This window comes from Anabrus simplex, chromosome 4 (genome assembly GCF_040414725.1).
Source record: "Anabrus simplex isolate iqAnaSimp1 chromosome 4, ASM4041472v1, whole genome shotgun sequence".
Taxonomy (NCBI): domain Eukaryota; kingdom Metazoa; phylum Arthropoda; class Insecta; order Orthoptera; family Tettigoniidae; genus Anabrus; species Anabrus simplex.
The window spans coordinates 448853616-448873156 of record NC_090268.1 but is presented as its reverse complement, the minus strand read 5'-3'; the positions used below and the strand labels follow the sequence as shown (position 1 = coordinate 448873156).

Sequence of the window (19541 nt, the reverse complement as noted above, 5' to 3'; positions counted from 1 at the left end):
TTCGAAAGTCTAAACATGCACAATAATGTTATCGCTGCACACGCTTGCCTTCGCGATGCAGGTTTAAACTTGTTCGATATAAAGCTATGCCTTGACATAAGAGTCGGAGGGGGAGGTAGAGAAGGAGGAGGAGGAGGAGGAGGAGGAGGAGGAGGAGGAGGAGGAGAATGATAAGACCTTAACAGCCTATGTATAGTCGCCATTGTTTTTAAAGATGATAGCTGTCAAAAGAATTTTTCAAAATATCCACCACCACATTTCAGCTAAAGAGGGCGGTAGGGTGCTCTGTTGATTAAGCACATAGAATTTCAAATTGCCCTCCACCACATGCATAACAGCAGCTGTTATCTTGCGCAGTAGCCTCTAAGCTAGCTTTCTTCATAAGAGTAGCCGCCATCTTGTGCGAGCACCCCTGGGCCGTCTCATAAGGAGCTATGTATAGTCACCATTTTGTGTCTGCCATCTTGCGTAAGCATCCCTAGGACGTCTCAAGGCATCTTGTTTCTCATAAGAGCAGCCACCATCTTGTAGAAATAGATAGCTGCGAATGCCAAAGGGCTTAAGTAGGAATCGAACCGTTGATCTCATCATTAGACTATGTTTTTTCTTGTTCCTGATACTACGAACCTACGTATTAGGCGGAAAAATTTTGTCCGTTTTGCTCTACGATGCATCGTTTTCGAGATATTTAACATTTTGCATTTAAGCCTCCAAATTTAATGAATCGAACCTGCACGGTACGTTATACTCTCTACCATAGCTAGACCTGATCATGTTACGAAGACTCGCTTCAATACAAGCTAAAAGAGAGCAAATGCCAAAGGGCCTAAGTAGGAACCGAACCGTTGATCCCATCATTAGACTATGATTTTCTTGTTCCTCATACTGCGAACCTGGGTAGTAGGCAGAAAAAGTTTGTCCGTTTTGCTCTACGGTGCACCGTTTTCGATATATTTAACATTTTGCATTTAAGCCCTAAATTTAATGAATCGAACTATCACGACACGTTAGCCTCTAAGCTAAGAGTAGCAACTATCTTGCGCAAGCCCCCTTAAAGCGTCTCATAAGGAGTTGTGTATAGCCGCCATCTTGTGTCCGCCATCTTGCGCAAGCATCCTTAGGGCGTCTCAAGCTATCTTGTGCAAGGACCCTTAAGCCGTCCCATAAGAGCAGCCGCTATCTTGCGCAAGCATCCCTAGGGCATCTCATAAGGAGCCATGTATAACTGCCATCTTGCGCAAGCATCCCAAGGGAGTCTATGTATAGCAGCCATCTTGCGTAAGCACCCTTAAGGAGTCATGTATAGCCGCCATCTTATGCAATTAGCGTCGAGAGAGGGCTGCTGTAGAATTTTTCTTTTTAAATTATCCGCCACCACTTTTCAAAGGTATCTAGCTAAAGATGGCAGCACTGCGGATGACAGGTGACGAATTTACATCTACTACGATAAAGAGGGCAGCACGGTGCTCTCTGTATTAAAGATGGCGGATGACAGCTGTCAAAAAAGCACATGGCTATGTTTACCAAACAAGAGCACGTGGAATTTGCCGCCATCACATTTCAAACTAAAGAGGGCAGCACTATGCTCTGTTGATTAAAGATGGCGGATGGTAGCTGTCGAAAAAGCACGTGAGTTTGTTTCCAAACAAGAGCACGTGGAATTTTTCAATTTGCCGCCACCACATTTCAAAGGTATCTAGCAAAAGATGGCAGCACGGTGCTCTCTTGATTAAAGATGGCGGATGATAGCTAACAGAACTTTTCAAATTGCCCGCTACTACGTGCTTAAGGTAGTAGCCACAAAGAGGGCAGCATGGTGTTCTGTGGATTAAAGATGGCGGATGACAGGTGATGAAATTGCCCGCATGATAGTAGCACAGTGCTCTGTTGATTAAAGATGGCGGATGACAGCTGCACATGGCTTTGTTTCCAAACAAGAGCACGTGGAATTTACCACCACCACATTTCAAACTAAAGAGGGCAGCACTTTGCTCTATAGATTAAAGATGGCAGATGACAGCTGTCAAAAAAGCACGTGAGTTTGTTTTCAAACAAGAGCACGTGGAATTTTTCAATTTGCCGCCACCACATAGAGGGCAGCACTGTTCTCTCTGGATTAAAGATGGCTGCTTGTCGAAAAGCATTTTTCAAATTATCCGCCACCACATTTCAAAAGTAAGTAGCTAAAGAGGGCAGCACTGTGCTCTATAGATTAAAGATGGCGGATGACAGCTGCACGTGGCTGTCAAAAAGCACGTGGATTTGTTTATCTCGAGCTAGTGAGGTTAAGTTGGTAGCACTAAGGTTTAGGCCCGTCAAGATGGCAGCACTGCCGATGACAGGTGACGAAAGAGGGCAGCACGGTGCTCTGTAGTTTAAAGATGGCGGATGACAGCTGTCAAAAAAGCACGTGGCTGTCAAAAAGCACGTGGCTTTGTTTATCTCGCGCTAGTTAGGTTAAGTTGGTACTACTGCGGTTTAGGCCCGTCAAGATGGCAGTACTGAGGTTAGCGATGCGTTGTTGTCTGTCAAAATGCACGTGGCTTTGTTTACAAATCTGTCGAAAAGCACGTGGCTGTCAAAAAGCACGTGGCTTTGTTTACCTCATGCTAGTGAGGTTAAGTTGGTACCACTAAGGTTTAGGCCCGTCAAGATGGCAGTACTGAGGTTAGCGATGCGTTGTTGTCTGTCAAAAAGCACGTGGCTTTGTTTACAAATCTGTCAAAAAGCACGTGGCTGTCAAAAAACACGTGGATTTGTTTACCTCGCGCTAGTTAGGTTAAGTTGGCACTACTGAGGTTTAGGCCCGTCAAGATGGCAGTACTGAGGTTAGCGATGCGTTGTTGTCTGTCAAAAAGCACGTGGCTGTCAAAAAACACGTGGCTTTGTTTACCTCATGCTAGTTAGGTTAAGTTGGCACTAGTGAGGTTTAGGCCCGTCAAGATGGCAGTACTGAGGTTAGCGATGCGTTGTTGTCGATGACAGCTGTCAAAAAGCACGTGGCTTTGTTTACAAATTCAAATCTCCCGCCAAAATTCAAATTTCCCGCCAAAATTCAAATTTCCCGCGGGCGGCGGCGGCGGAGGTGGAGGCGGCGGAGGCGTGCGGCGGCGGAGGTGCCGCAGAACTGTCCAATTATATTACTCCCGTACTTAGTTTAAATGTCTTACTTGGCCCTGATCATTCGTCCCGCTAGTGCTCACATTCCTATCCGCCTGTCGGTTACCTGCTCGCTGTTCCGCTCGTTCTTGGTTCCCGTTACTCCTAGGGTTACCTTGATTTCTATTTTCGTACTTCGGCTGCCTACGGTTTTCCCTGCACTCATACTGCGGGACATAATCTTGCGCGTTCCCGTTTCTACCCTCCATATTAACCAACCCATCAAATTTAGTGAGCAGCTGTTCCATCTCCTGAGTAGTGCTAGTTTTCTGCATCACCGCTGCAGTTCTTACTCATTCAGGAAAATGCCTGAGTGGTAGCCTCACTACGTCAGTATCCGTCGCTATCCCAGCTACATTCTGACATATCATGACGTGAACCAAGAAGTACTCCATCATGGATACCCCCTCATTCGCCCTAAACTTGCCAGAAACGACTCTTTCCCTCTCACGACTCTGAATTGTCTCGCTCGAGTATTTTTCTTTAAATTTATTCTGGAACTCGTTGAGGTATTTCATACTGTTACAGTACACTACGTACCAGGATCTCGTTTCTCCCACGAAAACACTGCTAATAATTTCCAAAACCTACTCCCATTCAATATACCCCTCATTTATGTTTCGCTCAAACCGCTTCTGAATAAGGTTAAGGAAGTCCAGTAGGTTGGTTTGTCTCCCGTTAAACTTCGGTAATTCCTCTTCTCTTACGTGATTTCCTCCGTGCTTCACCCCAACATAGCTACCTTGTTTCTCTCTTATCTCCCGTCGCAGCTTCGCTCCTACATTATTGACTCTCTCCTTCACTTTCATATCTCTACCTTCCTCAATTAACATGCTTGTCTGTTTGTTTCTTAACGCTTTAATTTCATTTTCCTGTGTTTCTACTCTCTCCCTAGTTTCATTATTTTCCTTCCCAATAACTTCCAAAAGATCGCTTTTTTGCTCTACCAACTTCTTATCCACCTCTCTCTTATGTTGTTCAGTTTTCTCATTCTGTTCCTCTAACCGTTTATCGCAATTTCCACCCTTTTTTAACAGCTCGCTTATTTCATTACGATATTCCTTAATTTTCCTATCAGTTTCTGCTTTGTACTTTCTTAGTTCATCACATAGCTCTTTCTTAGTTTTCTCGAAGTCTAACTTAATTTCCTTCCCCTGCTGCTCTAATTTTTCATTGATTTCCTTCCCCTGATGCTCTTAATTTTTCATTGATTTTCTTCCTCTGATGCTCTAAATTTTCATTGATTTCCTTCCCCTGATGCTCTAATTTTTCGTTTAATTCCTTCCCCTGATACTTCAACTCCTTCTTTAACTCTTTAAAAATAGACTGTATAAAACCTCTTAACTCAATTCTGTTTTCTTCGGTGGTAGGGATAACCTCCGCTCCGCCACCCAATTTATTACCCTGTGAGTCATCATGTTGAGCCTGGTTATCCGTCTTATCTACTCACATCTGTTCCAGAGACTCATCTACCATGTCTTTATCGTTAGTTGACGAACCACCTTTAAGCACAATACCATTACGTAACATCATACATTGCGTTTGATCTGCCATGATTCCCTAACATCAATCATATACTGAAATATGGATTTATTGATAGCACTTTCGCCCCTTAACAAAACACAGACCCTATCTTCAGATTTGCTGTTCCCTATATCGTATTTAATGGTTTTCGTGCCCCACGTTATGGTGTCATAATGTAACAGATCATACACCCGATATAGAAATTAACAACAATTGCACGCTGGACGCCAGGCTTCGAAATTAAATGTAATTTGAAACCGAATTTAGATCTAAAAAGTACTAAACTTAATTTAATGAGACTATCCCGGTCGTGACGTACAAGGATACTGACCATTAAATACCATGTGGAAAAACATGGGGAACCTACTAAAAAGTCAATTATTTAACGATGTAAAAGAAAGTTTTATTCCAAAGAAAGATGAAATTACGTATAAACGAGTTTTTACCAAACTTAAAAAATTACTGACTGAGATTACAATTCAATACTACACGCGCGGACTTGCGGTAACAGGGATAACTCATGCTCACCGGAGGTTGATCTTTACTTCGTCTGCTTCCGTGGTTGATCGTTGTCGTCCCTCTTCCACCAGCATCATCCTTGGCATCTGCTTCATGGAATGGATTCCACCCTGAATCTATCACTCTCTATTGTGCTGAGTACCAAAAACATAGTACCAGCCTGACAATGTGAAATTCCACATCGGAATTAATTGAATAGAGAGAACGGAAACATCCAGTCCTTCTATATTATATGAAATTGTCTTTCGAAATAATCTGAGTAAGTCTCACAGAGGCGATAAGAAATGTTGAGTAGAAGCACATCGTAAGTGATGCACTCAGATAGCAGAGTGACTCCTTAAAAGCCCGTGGACTACCTGAGAATGGAGACTCAAGAAAGCTGGATGCAGAATACAGAATCAGAATCAGAATGATCTTCACCTCGCCGTGTAGATCTATATAAATACTCTTCATATTCCCACTTCCTCCCTTGTCACATGACATCTCGTTCCAATGAGAGCCGATATACGTCACCCCCCCCCCCGTCTACATATAGATGAAGTATCTGTCCTTGACAGAAAAAGCCCTCCTTATAGGAGCATGTGATATGGAGTAATTTAGCGTCCCAACAACGAAATTATGTATCGTCCTCTTGCTGTTGCGTACGTTTCCAAGAACCATCCAAAATTAACCTTCCTGGACTATTGCGAGACACCAAGTAGCCTGTTAGCGCAAGACCTGTCTTGACATTACCACGGAATATTCTAATATATTACAATTAAAAATTATTTCTCGTTTTTACGTACAATTAAATAAATGATGATGGTGGACGGTAATAATGAATAAAATTACATATGATACATGATTCATATATATATATATATACAATTAATTCGGGTGGGCGATCAAATTATGTAAATGTCGTGGCGACCATGATTATTACAGCACGAACAACCTCCAACGTCGCAGGAGAGGAAGATCCCTGAAGACTAGAAGAAGGGGATAATCATACACATCTTCAAAAGTGGGAATAGGAAATATTTAGAAATGTATAGGGGAATCAGACTGATATGTCACTCCGCAAATGTGTTTGAGAAGATTCTGGAGAATAGAATCAGAAAGAGGGTGGAAGAAATCTTGAGGGAAGAGCAGTATGGCTTCAGATCAGGAAGGTCCAGCCTAGACCTTATATTTGCAGTAAGACAACTAGAAGAGCAACATTATGGGTAGGGTAAGGAGCTACCGATGGCCTTCCTGGACTTTGAGAAAGTATATGATCATGTGTTTAGAAACAAGTCATGGTAAGCGTTACAGAAAAAAGCGTCGGAAAGCAGACAATAGGAAGAGTGAGGGAGATGTACCATGGGAGTGTCAGTTGTTTGAAAGCAGCAGGGGAGAGGACACACTGGTTTGAGCAAAAAGTGGATTAAGACAAGGAAGTACTCTCTCGCCTGTGATGGACAAGCTAATAACAAATGTGGCAAGGAAAATAGGGGATTGAGGATGCTTGCAGATGGCTTGTTAGTCTGGGGAGAAAAGGAAGGTGATATCCGGGAACAGTTAGACGCATGGGGAGACGAGGTGGAACAATAAGGAATTAAACTGAATGCCAAAATCAAAAAGAGCAAGATAGTGATCACAACTAGAGAGATCTATGAATGTCGAGATCAGCAATATTTTCATCCTTAGCTTGTAGCCTCTCAGTTCGAATGCTTCCTTCAGACCGACGTTCAGTCCTAGGCCGGAGAGATCGGTACACTCTGTGAGGATATGGGTCACAGTGAATTCGGCACCGCAAAACAAACTGGGGGTCTTGCCTTTTCAGGAGGTAAAAATGCGTATATCTTCTGAAAGACACAACAAACCGGGCCTTTCCCTTGTTAAATGGAAATTTATTTTGGAATGACGACGAGGTTCAAGAATGTGTAGGAAACTGGCTCCTCATGAAGAAGGGAGGAATGGAGAAAGTTTTATAGTGGGATTAGTTCAGGCTAAACCATGGGATAAGTTTCGTAATATATTAAACTGTGTAGACTTTAGGGAAGACTATTTATGAAATTAGATTGTGGTCTGTTTCTTTATGTATTAATATATTGATGAGTTTTAAAGAAATGTTCTTTTTTATTTCATTGTCTTTCTTACTTATTCGTCTCTCCAAGTTTTTAAGAATACAACATTTGACTTAGTGAAATACTTACTGTCTGTGCATCTTCCGGGTTGAAAACGAAGACGCTGTCACTGCCAGAAGGAAAGCCGCTCACCTTGACTAAGTCTCCGTACGCCGCCCTCAAATGTTTCTGTTGCTCAAGGAAGTCCATGTTACTCCAGTTATCTAGACAATGAAACAATTTTTTCTTGAATAATAATTACGTAAGTTAGACCCCAGCTATTAAGTGTCAAAGCAAACCTGGCATCCACTGTAACGGCCCATATTCATAACCAACAGACTTTGTTTTAACTGAAAAACAGTAAGTTGCGTCAAAATAATATACGCCTAAAATTCCGGCTTCAGTTCTCAAGCATCATTGCACGTGGTCACCATCCAGGCATACCACACCGTATCAACTACAATGAGTGCGTCAGTCATACCGCCTTCATTGCGAAACTGGCTGACAACCCTGGCACACCACACACATACCATTAAAAACAATTAATACATCAAATCCACACAAAATTAACACCAATCGTAACTCTAGAACTGGCTACTGATGTAGTGGCACTGTCGAATATTGTTGGTATTTCAACACACATTTTTCTCACTTCTTCAATAGATGTCATGACAGCCTTGAGTTCAATTTCATTCATATTTACAATCTCTTTGGGCGTAATTTCATGGAAATAAATGAGTGCAGTTTTCCGACCTTGTGAGCGCCATTTGTCTAGCGTCTGTAAACAAACCTTCACGGCCTCTGTTTTTCTATTCTATTTCATTTTATTTCGTAGTTTTTGGTTCGGTGCGGGGTATTTACTTCTACATATATATTCTGATTTGATTTATTACATAATATTTAGTACCGTGTGTGTCTAAATTTCGCGTCTTCATCACAGAAAATTAGTGATGAAGTATGGCGAAAGTTCTTGGAGGATGAAAGTGTGGAATCTATCTTTGAGAGTATTGAGAAAGAACCAACAGATTTCGAGCCAGATTCGGAATGTGTTTCAGATACTCCTTCGCATCAAATATCGGAAGGAGATGACGAGCCTGCTATAAAATGATGATGAAGACGACACATACACCCAGTTCCCGTTCCAGCGAATTTAACCAATTATGTTTAAAATTCTCAACCCTGCCGGGAATCAAACCTGGTACCCCTGTGACCAAAGGCCAGCACGTTAACCATTTAGCCATGGAGCCGGACATAGTATTTATGAAATACTGTAAACTTTTCAAAACGGAATTATTTATTTATTCCAGTGAAATATTCATATTTGGTATAATCATCTCTAAAAATCCATTATATATATAAAATAAACGTCTTGTCTGTCCATTGCTCAGAATGGTATTTCCGTATCGGTCGTGCCCATAGTAACAAGGAAATGTACTTTTTAACCTTGCGTCATCTCTGTCTGTCTGCATGTACGGGCATCACGAGAAAATGGCTGAAGAGAATTTAATGAAAATCGGTATGTATAGTCGGAGAATGAGGCGCTACAATCTAGGCTATAAATTATTTTATTCACGCAGATTGAATTGGTACTTTAGGGTAAGGTACAACATTTGACTCTCAGATATTTATGTTATTCGTGATCATATCAATAAATACTGTATATGTAATTACATTTCCGATCACTCATGCATTATACCTTTTTATCGTACTGGGTATGATAACAGAGATAGTCTTTCTTTCTTAATCTGTTTACCCTCCATGGTTGGTTTTTCCGTCGGACTCAGCGAGGGATCCCACTTCTACCGCCTCAAGGGCAGTGTCCTGGAGCGTGAGACATTAGGTCGGGGTGTAAAACTGGGGAGAATGACCAGTACCTCGCCCAGGCGGCCTTACCTGCTATGCTCAACAGGGGCCTTGGTGGGGGATGGGAATATAGGAGGATAGACAAGGAAGAGGGAAGGAAGCGGCCGTGACTTTAATTTAGGTACCATCCCGGCATTTGCCTGGAGAAGTGGGAAACCACGGAAAACCACTTCCAGGATGGCTGAGGTGGGAATAGAAGCCACCTCTACTCATTTTTCCTCCCGAGGGTGAGTGGACCCCGTTCCAACCCTCGTACCACTTTTCATATTTCGTGGCAGAGCCGGGAATCGAACTCGGGCCTCCTGCGGTGGCAGCTAATCACACTAACCACTACACCACAGAGGCGGATAACAGAGAGAGTCACGGATTTTTATTTTTGTTGCTTAGTCTATATCTGCGCCGAGAATTGCTAACATCGTGTTAACCGGCGATGGTTGGTGTCGTGATTGTCTTAAGGTGTAAACCTGCGTGGTCATTGGTTCATGTCGACAAGGAAAATTGTGAAGAGGACTAAATAATGAAAAATAACTGTAAAGGAAGGATCACATGAAGAATAAAACAAGAATGAGTCTTGAATGAAGGAAGCTCTAACATCACAGAGTCGGAAGAAAACTAAATGTGAACGCCTACAACATCGAAAGCTCATAAAACTGATCAGCAATAACATTACATTGACCGTTGTTGTGATGTGTCTTGTCACTTCTGATGCCAATCATCTCCAATAGATGGGATTACTACTGCGTCCCGAGTAAAACGGCCTGTCTGAATATCGGCGAAAAGTAGCTGTGGAGTTAGATAACTCTGCACATGGTATGTGATTCTTCCGTCAACGAGGGTTACTATAAGTATATAACACATTTTTGGTCAAGACAATTTTTGCATTTGTATGAAAAGCTTAGCACTGCACGGGGGATACAACAATATAAAAAAGAAAATAATTATATACCTTCATAATTACACGTTTATTTCGCATCGTTTCAGATAGATCTAGGGCGACTATGATATAGGACGAGGCTAGGTTTCAGTGGTTTGTACTACCCACCCTCTGCTGAAGGGCCTGCTAGTTTCCCCGTGCAGCATTAGCCATGCTCTGTCCAGGCTGTCACCACAGGTACAAGTCAACAGCTCTTGGAATCTATAGACTACATTTTTAGTACCCAAAGTGTGTTCATATGGTTACGAGTAAATTTTAGATCAAAGCTGAAAGTTATTCCGTTAGAAGGGGTTAAAATTGCCTCCTCTCAGGCCACTGTTAGGATTACAAGTCAAGTCGGACCGTGGTCTCCCCGAGCTCAAAACATTCTCAAGAGTTATGATGCTGACTCATCCGCTGGAACGTGACGTAAGAGAAACTAGCTCTGACCTTGACTCATATTTATATAAAGGGCTCATCAGTACGATAGTTCTTAAGGTCATAACCACAACCGTTCCAATAACTACTTCCTTGTCTTGATAATCTCTGTCCTTGGCGGACTTCACTCAGAATTCTGAAGCTGGACACCTATAAAATAATGTTTCTTTTATTTCTCTACTGGTAACGTCGCAGTAGCACGACGAAAGTGTTCTGGGATGCAAGGAATGAAAAGTGCTAGAATTAGGAACGTGACCTTAATTTAGACACAGCCAATATGAAAATAAGAAAGTACTGAAAGCCATTTTCAGGGCCTTCTGGTGGGATTCCAGTCCACCAAGTCACAGCTAAGTAACACGAATTGCGAGCTTCCCTGTTTTGTACCAGTACTGTATTTTAGAGAAATGAGGGTAGCATTGCACCCTGAAGACTAACAACAAACCTCTTATTATTCCTACCAGTACAGATTTTGCATTTTTATTAATTAGCTATTGGCTTAATGACTATAAAACTCCACAGCCTGTTTTCAGTCATTCGACCGGGTCAAGGATGGAATTAATCAAGTCCCTTCTAGCGGCGAGGATAGAAATTTTGCCGGCTGACGAAGCCTGTCGTCGCCCTCTTCTAGGGCAATGATTAATGACTTACACATGAAATAATATTGGAGAGTGTAGCTGGAATGAATGATGACAGGGAAACCCGGAGTAAAACATGTCCCACCTCCACATTGTCGAGCAAAAGTCTTACACGGAGTGACCGGAATTTGAAAAACGGACCCCTGCGGTGCGAGGCCGCCGCGCTGCCGCCTGAGCCACGGAGGCCCTATTGGCCTAATGGCTATAACGAACTATATTACGTGCACGAGAGACAAGATACTTTCATAAATTCATTATAGCATTAATCCATTCATTCGGTCATTTACCAGCTATCTACATTTAGAGCTGTCGCCAGGCCATGCCTTAAGTCTTGAATAGAATTCGGACTTGTCGAATCTGCTGAAGACTTTAGCCCTCCGACCAGCTTAGGACTTGGGTGCTATTAATAATCAAATCTACTGCGCTGTATTGGTTGGAAAGGCCAAGGACCTGTTAAAACGGAATTGGAATATGGCCTGCACCCTGCTAGAGGTGATTAATCTAAGATGACCTTGGATCGCTTATCCTCTAGCGTCTTGATGTATCATACATGATACATTCGGTTGTTAACTTTTCCTCCGCAACGGTGCCTGTTCCTGACGGAACGCCGGCTGTATCATGTGGAGCAAGGCATGCGCTGCGAGATATCCATTGTTTGAAGTTGCTTTGTTGAGCTATCGTATGCCTCTTCTTACTCGAGCAATATTGATTTCTAAATCACCGTTACCCCTGCAGGATCCTCAACCTGCACAGCAAAGACGACCATTGTTGGCGGAGACCGTACTCGGCCACAACTATCGCCGAGATGGCACCATAAAATCTGCATATTAGAATTCTATCACCAAAGCGGCGCGCTGTCTCGGGCCTTGTCGTGGGGAAACCTGGCCCGACGCAGCGCCCCAGTACGTGGCTTAGGGACCAGCTCATTACCTACGGGCGGCTGCGGCTGCTGCCGATTATCACTAAAAAGCACACACTAACAGAAAACACTCACGACGGCTAAATGCGGACTTAAACCCGCAACTGACAGTCCCCCTCCCATTCAGATAAGCACTAATCTATACTGGAGGGCTATGAGCTCAATAATACAACAAACAGTGACAAACTCCATCGAGTAACGGTGCTAACACACTTGATGACCACCATAAACTGTCAGATAAATTCTCCAGCTACTACACCTTCCCGTCAAAGAAAACACACTACAGACAGACAGTAATCCGAGGCTTACCAACAGACACCACTACAGCCGCAATCTTAAAATACCTACAAGACAAAGACTACAATCCCAAATCAGTAACTCAAATTCACAGAATCATTCACGCTAACAACAATAAAAAACCAACTAAAATCCCACTTCCCCTATTCATCATCACATACACAAATACAGATGACAATAAACAAGTACACGAAATTGGAGAAATACTCAAAATACCAATCAGAACGGAAGAAAGGAAGAATCAGGACTCCAATAGAGTAATGCAAAGTTTCAGATGTCAAGGGTTCGGACATTCGCGCACTGGATGCTTTATGACACCGAAGTGCGTGAAATGCGCCGGCCCGCATATGCCAAGCGAGTGTAAATGTGCCAATTGCGGCGAAAGCGGGCATCAAGCATTTCATCGGCAATGCCCCAAATATCAGCAGTACCTCACCAAAAGACTGAATACCATCCAAAAAACACAAAACCATGGACAAAAGGGCATCCACCTCACGCAGTACGCACACCACCACAACTCCAGGCATAGATATTACATCAGGGCAGTATGGTGCTTTAATTTTTTACAACACAGGAGAAGACAGTAATATGCCTCCATGCAGCGACAAATACAATGAAAACACCCCCAACACCCTAAACTCCGATGTACCTCCCGCCACCACATTTCAAAAATATGTAGAAGCAGCCAGAACACCCCGCCCACAAAGAACTTCCACTACTACAACACAGAGAAGTCGCAATCAACAAGACACGATCCCCAATTCTTCCCAACTAAGCGCATCTCCCCCCCCCCAACAACATCTACATCCTCACCCCCCCACACCAACTCAAACACCAGCACAACACCCCCTTCCCAAAACACTTACACCTAACATAACAGAACACAATTTCGCTAAACTACCAATTCCTCCCGACACCCCTTCTGACATAGCATACCTTATCAACACATTACAAACACAAATGCAACTCCTAATCTCAAATACAGTAACAGCCATTATTTCTATCTTGTCTGCATTATTACAACTCACAACCACCATCACCCACAAAACCAGATATGGGTAAACGTCCACTCCGGTTAACAACCTGGAAAGCTAACGGCCTAAATGACCCCGCAAAAAGAGCCCAGCTAAGACAGTACCTGACAGAACACAACATACTGTAGACATACTTCTAGCCCAAGAAACTAAACTGAAACCTAATAAACGCTTCTCAGTTTCCAAATACACAATCTACAGAACAGACCGAAACGGAGAAGGTGGTGGGACTATTATAGCCATTAAAAGGCGCATTTCCTACAGTCAGATCTACTTTCCAGCTACACGAACAATAGAAGCAACAGTTATACAAATCGACGACGGACCTAACCACATTACACAGAGAGAAGCCTTCCCGCAGGCTGTGTTAAATTCATCCGGGCGTTCCCTGGGCAACGGACTAGGACATTTCCTAGACGGCTGATTCTCTCACACCAGAAGCATCTTTTAAAATATATTTCATTCAGGTGACCAGCTAGCCTTTAACATGACAGCAAGGAAATATCAAAGTAAGTCCTTTCCAGGACCCAAATTTACAATCATGTATTTCAACACTGAAGGCATAAAGAAGAGTTGCTGAGCCGAGTTTGCAGAGAGCAAAACGTTGACATTGCGTGCATCCAAGAATCCCACAGAGATATTAACCAGGTGCGACCTAGAATTCACGGCATGCGACTTGTTGCTGAAATACCTCATAACAAATATGGAAGTGCCATATTTACAAAACCTGAAACCTTGATTGTGTCAACGGCATTTACAGTAGAGAATGAGATTGAAATTATAACAATTGAACTTTCCAACTGTACAGTTACATCAATCTACAAGCCTCCAGACTCCAATTTCTCCTTTAGAGAACCAGTGAAATTTAGAAACCAGAAAGTGATTTTTGTGGTGTGAGATTGTAATTGTCACAGTACAGAATGGGGATATGAACACAGTGATGACAATGGCGAGCTACTACAACACTGGGCAGATGCTATGGAACTCTCTCTTATTCATGATAGTAAACTGCCACCTTCTTTTAACAGTGGCCGTTGGAGAAGAGGATATGATTCAGATTTGATCTTCGTCACTAATAACATAGCACAACAATGCAGCAAGGGAGTATGCAACCCAGTTCCCAAATCTCAACACAAACCAATCCTATGTCCAAGGGCGCCCAAACACGGGGGCAAGGTGGGGCCGTGGCCCCTCTCTAGCTCTCAGCGAAAGGCAACAATCTAATGTGGTCAGGTGTTTTCCTTTCAAGAAAATGATTTAAAAGTCAGTATTACGTAGAAGTGGTAGTACCGTCTCCCACCAATAGGCAGGGTATACCGTGGATTATTCTACCACAAGTCGCCATTTATCTTCCAAAATATTAAAAATACTACGAACCCCCAGGTCTAGCCCCCCCCCCCCTCTGCAAACTGTCATATGGGCGCCCATGCCTATGTCAGTTTTACTCCGCTATCCTACCTCAGTATGTTCCCTTTCGTCGTAGATACAACTTCAAAAAAGCAGGACTGGTCAAAATTCTCTGCTGTACTGGATGATATTATCCAAAACATCAAACAAGTTCCTGAATCATATGAACAGTTCACTGAGGCTGTTAAGAAAAGTTCCCGTGGATGTCGCACCACTTACATCAAAGGCCTTAATCTGGATGCAGTCTCGCAACTAGAGGACTAATACAAGCTATTCGAACAGAACACAGTGGGTGAGGAAACTATTAAAGCAGCACACGCCCTAACTTCTTTAATAGCCTCATCGAAAAGAGATAGGTGCTCAAAATTAATGGAAGAATTGGATATGACGCAGAGCAGCCTAAAGGCCTGGAGACTCCTAAAGAAGCTGAGCAGAGATCCAACCATGAGTAACACACATTCTTCTGTTACAGCCACTCAGATTGCCCACCAACTTCTCATGAATGGCAAAATAAAACAGGAACCTAAAACCCGAAGAGATATGTTGAAGGTACCTTCAGGTAGGGATGAAATAACATCTGAGCTCATGCAACATTTCAATTTCACCGAGTTGGAAAATGCAATAATCAAGTGCAAATCAGGTAAAGCTGCGGGTTTGGATGATATGCGAGTTGAGCAAATAAAGACCTTTGGAAGAAACACGAAAGAACGGTTGCTACAGTTGTATAATAACTGCCTACTGATGTCCAAGATTCCAAAATTGTGGGGCAAAGTACGTGTAATTGCTGTTCTAAAGCCTGGAAAGGACAGCAGAGACCCCAGGAACTAAAGACCAATATCTCTCCTGTGCCACCTATATAAGATTTTTGAAAGGATAATACTCAACGGACTCATCCAGACTATCAACACAAAAACCTCATTCCACAACAGGCAGGCTTTAGACCAGGCAAGAATGCTGTTGCACAACTTCTCAACCTCACGCAGTACATTGAGGAATGGTTTTGAAAATCGGCAAATTACAGGGGTAGCTTTCATTGACCTCGGTGCTGCATATGATATAGTGAACTACCGTATACTGCTTCAGAAGATCTTTACACTCACTAAAGATTCAAAACTTACCAGATTGATGTCAACCTTGCTGCAGAAACGCAGGTTGCTTGTTGACTTTCAAGGAAAAAGAAGCAGATGGAGATCACAGAAAAATGGGTTGCCCAAAGGAAGCGTACTCGCTCCATTGCTATTTAATATTTATACCAATGACCAACGACTCCCTAACAAAACAAGAAGTTTCATATATACAGACGACCTTGCACTAGCATTCCAGTGTGCAACTTTTGAAGAGGTAGAACTCACTCTTGACGGCGCTCTAAAGGAATTAGGCACATATTAAAAGGCTAACCACCTAAAGCCGAATCCATCAACATTTCTGCTTTGTGATTTCCACCTGAAAAACAGAGAGGCATCAAGGAAATTGCATGTCTCCTGGAATGGAACACTCTTGGAACATTCTTTCACCCCAAAGTACCTAGGGGTAACGCTGGACCGCTCTCTCACTGTCAGAAAACACTGTTCCAACATCAAACACAAAGTCAGTGCCAGAAACAACATCCTGAGGAAGCTGAGAGTTACAAACTGGGGTGCAAAGGCACAAGTTCTTAGAATCACTGCATTGGCTCTGTGTTACTCTGCTGCAGAATACGCATCCGCTGTGTGGTATAGATCATCCCATGCCAAGACTGTGGACCCTGCCCTGAATGAAGCTTGTAGATTAATCACAGGATGCCTGAAACCTACCCCTGTTGAGAAGCTTGCTGGCGTTTCTCCTCCAAGTATTCGTCGAGAAGTCGCTGCTGATTAAGAACGACTGAAGGTTGAGAACGTTGAAGCTCACCCGCTGTTTGGTCATCATCAATCTCAATCTAGGCTGAAATCCAGGAAAAGTTTCCTCCAGATATCAAAGCCCTTGAAAGGACCACCAGATAAGGCAAGACTTTCCTTGTGGAAATCTAAGCAGCAAGAATGGATGGAGCCGCGTGAACATCTTCCGGCTGGCTACAATGAAGACTGGAGTGATTGGAGGTCCCTTAACCGGCAAGGCTAAGTCCTCACTTAAGTTATGGGGCTTCACAGCAGAGGATAGCAAGTGCGACTGCGGTGAAGAACAAACAGTGAACCTCATGTATAAATGCCCCCTCTGCCCATTTTCATGCTCAGAGCAAGATTTAATGCTTGCTGATGACAATGCCATAGGTATGGCTCAGTTTTAGAAAAGCACCATCTAGATGTATAGTCAATTTGGTCAAATTTCCTCTGTTTGTTCATTTTTGTAAATAGTCTAATTATCACTTTATTTTAACTGCATGTTTAAGTATGCTTCTGACAGGAGTAAACAAAAAAAAAAAAGCATACCTGCCCCGACATAAGCCCCTACAGACCTCCGATTTAGACCTCTTACTTGACCAACAACACGTACTCCTAGCTGGCGATCTCAAGTGCAAACACACCGATTGGCACAGCTGAACAATAAATCACCATGGAACAAAATTACGAACTCACAAATTAACAGTGACTATTTCACAATAGCCCCCCTCACAACCAACCTTTTATTGGTGGAATAACGGTACTCTTCACTCTGACACTAACGACATATACCGTACATTGTAAACATAGACATCATGCAAGAACTCCGTTCCGAACATAGACCCGTTCTAATTGAACCTACGCAACGCACACAAACTTATCAATACCAATAACATAGACTGGGACACATACACTGAACTGGAGTTACTAAGAATCTCAAATCACATGCCGCCACTACAATCTAAAGAACAAATAGACACCGCCGTTTCAGTATTCACCAACATCCTTCTAACAGCCGCTAAAGCCAGTATCACTCCCCGTTATCACACAAAACAAGACACCCCCCCCCCTGACATCTTACAATTAATCAGAGACAAAAACAGAGCCCGAACGACACTGCAACGCACCTGTACCCTAAAAAACAAAATAAAAGTAAGAGATTACATTTAAAAAATAACCCTAATAAAACATGTTAATGACAAATGGCACGAAAAACTCACAAACCTATCTCCAGATTAAATTAATAATAATAATAATTATTAACTTAGGAAATCCACTAAAATACTCACTAATTCTGATCACCCTACACCCCCCGTAATTAAACCGGACGGTACTTTTTCCACCTCTAATAAAAATGAATCAACAACACGACACAATAATTAACAACATAAAAACAATTATCTACATACCTCCAATCAAATCTCAGTCCCACTATTTAAGCCAATTTAAGTTAAAAATATCATTAAAAACTACCTAATAATAAAGCCCCAGGGGAAGACGAGATACCCACCCCATTAAAAAAACATTTAAATCAAGACATGGTCAACCAACTAACCCGTATTTACAATGCAATGTTAAAACTAGAGAACTTTCCAAACAACAGTGGAAAATAGCTAAAATTATCTGCTTCTCAAAAGCAGGTAAAAACCCTAAAGACCCCGCTAACTATCGCCCTATAAGCCTCTTATTTGAAGAACTATTCCTCTCCCGCAGTAAAATACACTATCCATAATAATCTTATAAATGAAGAGTTCGGGTTCAGACCACGACACTCCACCACACAGAATACATCACGACAGGGTTCCAACATCGTCGAGGTACAATATCAATCTTGTTAGATTACAGCTCATCCTTTGACAGAGTTCACCACTCCATCCTCATCTACAAACTGACTCGCCTTCAACTGCATCCAACATACATTAAATTAATACACAACTACCTCACAAACCTCACATTCTTCATTAACATAAACGGCGTGAACTCCTCCCACAAAAACATTTACAGTGGCGTACCACAGGGCAGTATTATGGGCCCAGTTCTATTTCTATTATGAATCCCCAGCACCACGAACACCCTCACAGCCATCTACGCCGACGACACAGCCATCATAGCTAAAAGTCGCAACCCTGACCTCGCCACACAACACGTACAACAACACCTGCAGACACTCGAGCTCTGGCTCGTTAAACGGGAAATACAAGTCAACCTCCACAAAATAAAAGCAATACACATCACCAGGGGACACGCGCAACCTCAAAAAGAACGTACCCTTTACAACCAGCCCATTCAATGGGTCACAAATCATAAATATCTTGGAATTACTCTAGACAAAACACTGCGACAACAAGAACACTATACACTGTATACAACGAGCCAGACAACACATATTAATGTTATACCCACTTTTACACTTACGAAGCATACTATCACAACGGAACATAAAGCTAATTTACACAACACTAATACGACTGATACTCACATATGCATTTCCAGCCATTGGCTTTATTCCACGGACCACCATATACAAAATTCAAATTATTCGAAACTGGCTACTCCACCTAGCTCTCAAAGACTATAAAATCCGTAAAGAAGAAATACAGAACATCACTAAAATACCATAAATCTTAGACTACTTGATTAATATCACCACGAACTTCTATAACAACACCCAACTAGTCAACAATCCACTCATCCAAAATGTAGGACAATACGAACCTGACTGACGGGATAAAGTACACAGACTACCTAAATACATCTTATAGTGGTCAATCCAGATTAACCATTACTCACGTTCAGATACGTAACACATCTAAATCAAATCGCACCTACATTTGAAGACTGGACATCAATAATAGGCTAAGTGCCAAAAAGTTGATTTTGAGTTATT

At 42.4% G+C, this 19541-nt stretch overlaps 1 protein-coding gene across 3 annotated transcripts in view; it reads right to left on the bottom strand.

Moving 5' to 3' along the window:
* The window catches only part of LOC136872816 (probable cytochrome P450 49a1), a 225947-nt gene that overhangs the window by 140286 nt on the left and 66120 nt on the right, over nucleotides 1-19541 (bottom strand). For all 3 annotated transcript variants that reach the window (XM_068227324.1, XM_068227325.1, XM_067146654.2), the window contains exon 3: nucleotides 7380-7513. In XM_068227324.1, the coding sequence (XP_068083425.1) occupies nucleotides 7380-7513 (134 nt within the window). The remainder of the gene's footprint in view (nucleotides 1-7379; nucleotides 7514-19541) is intronic.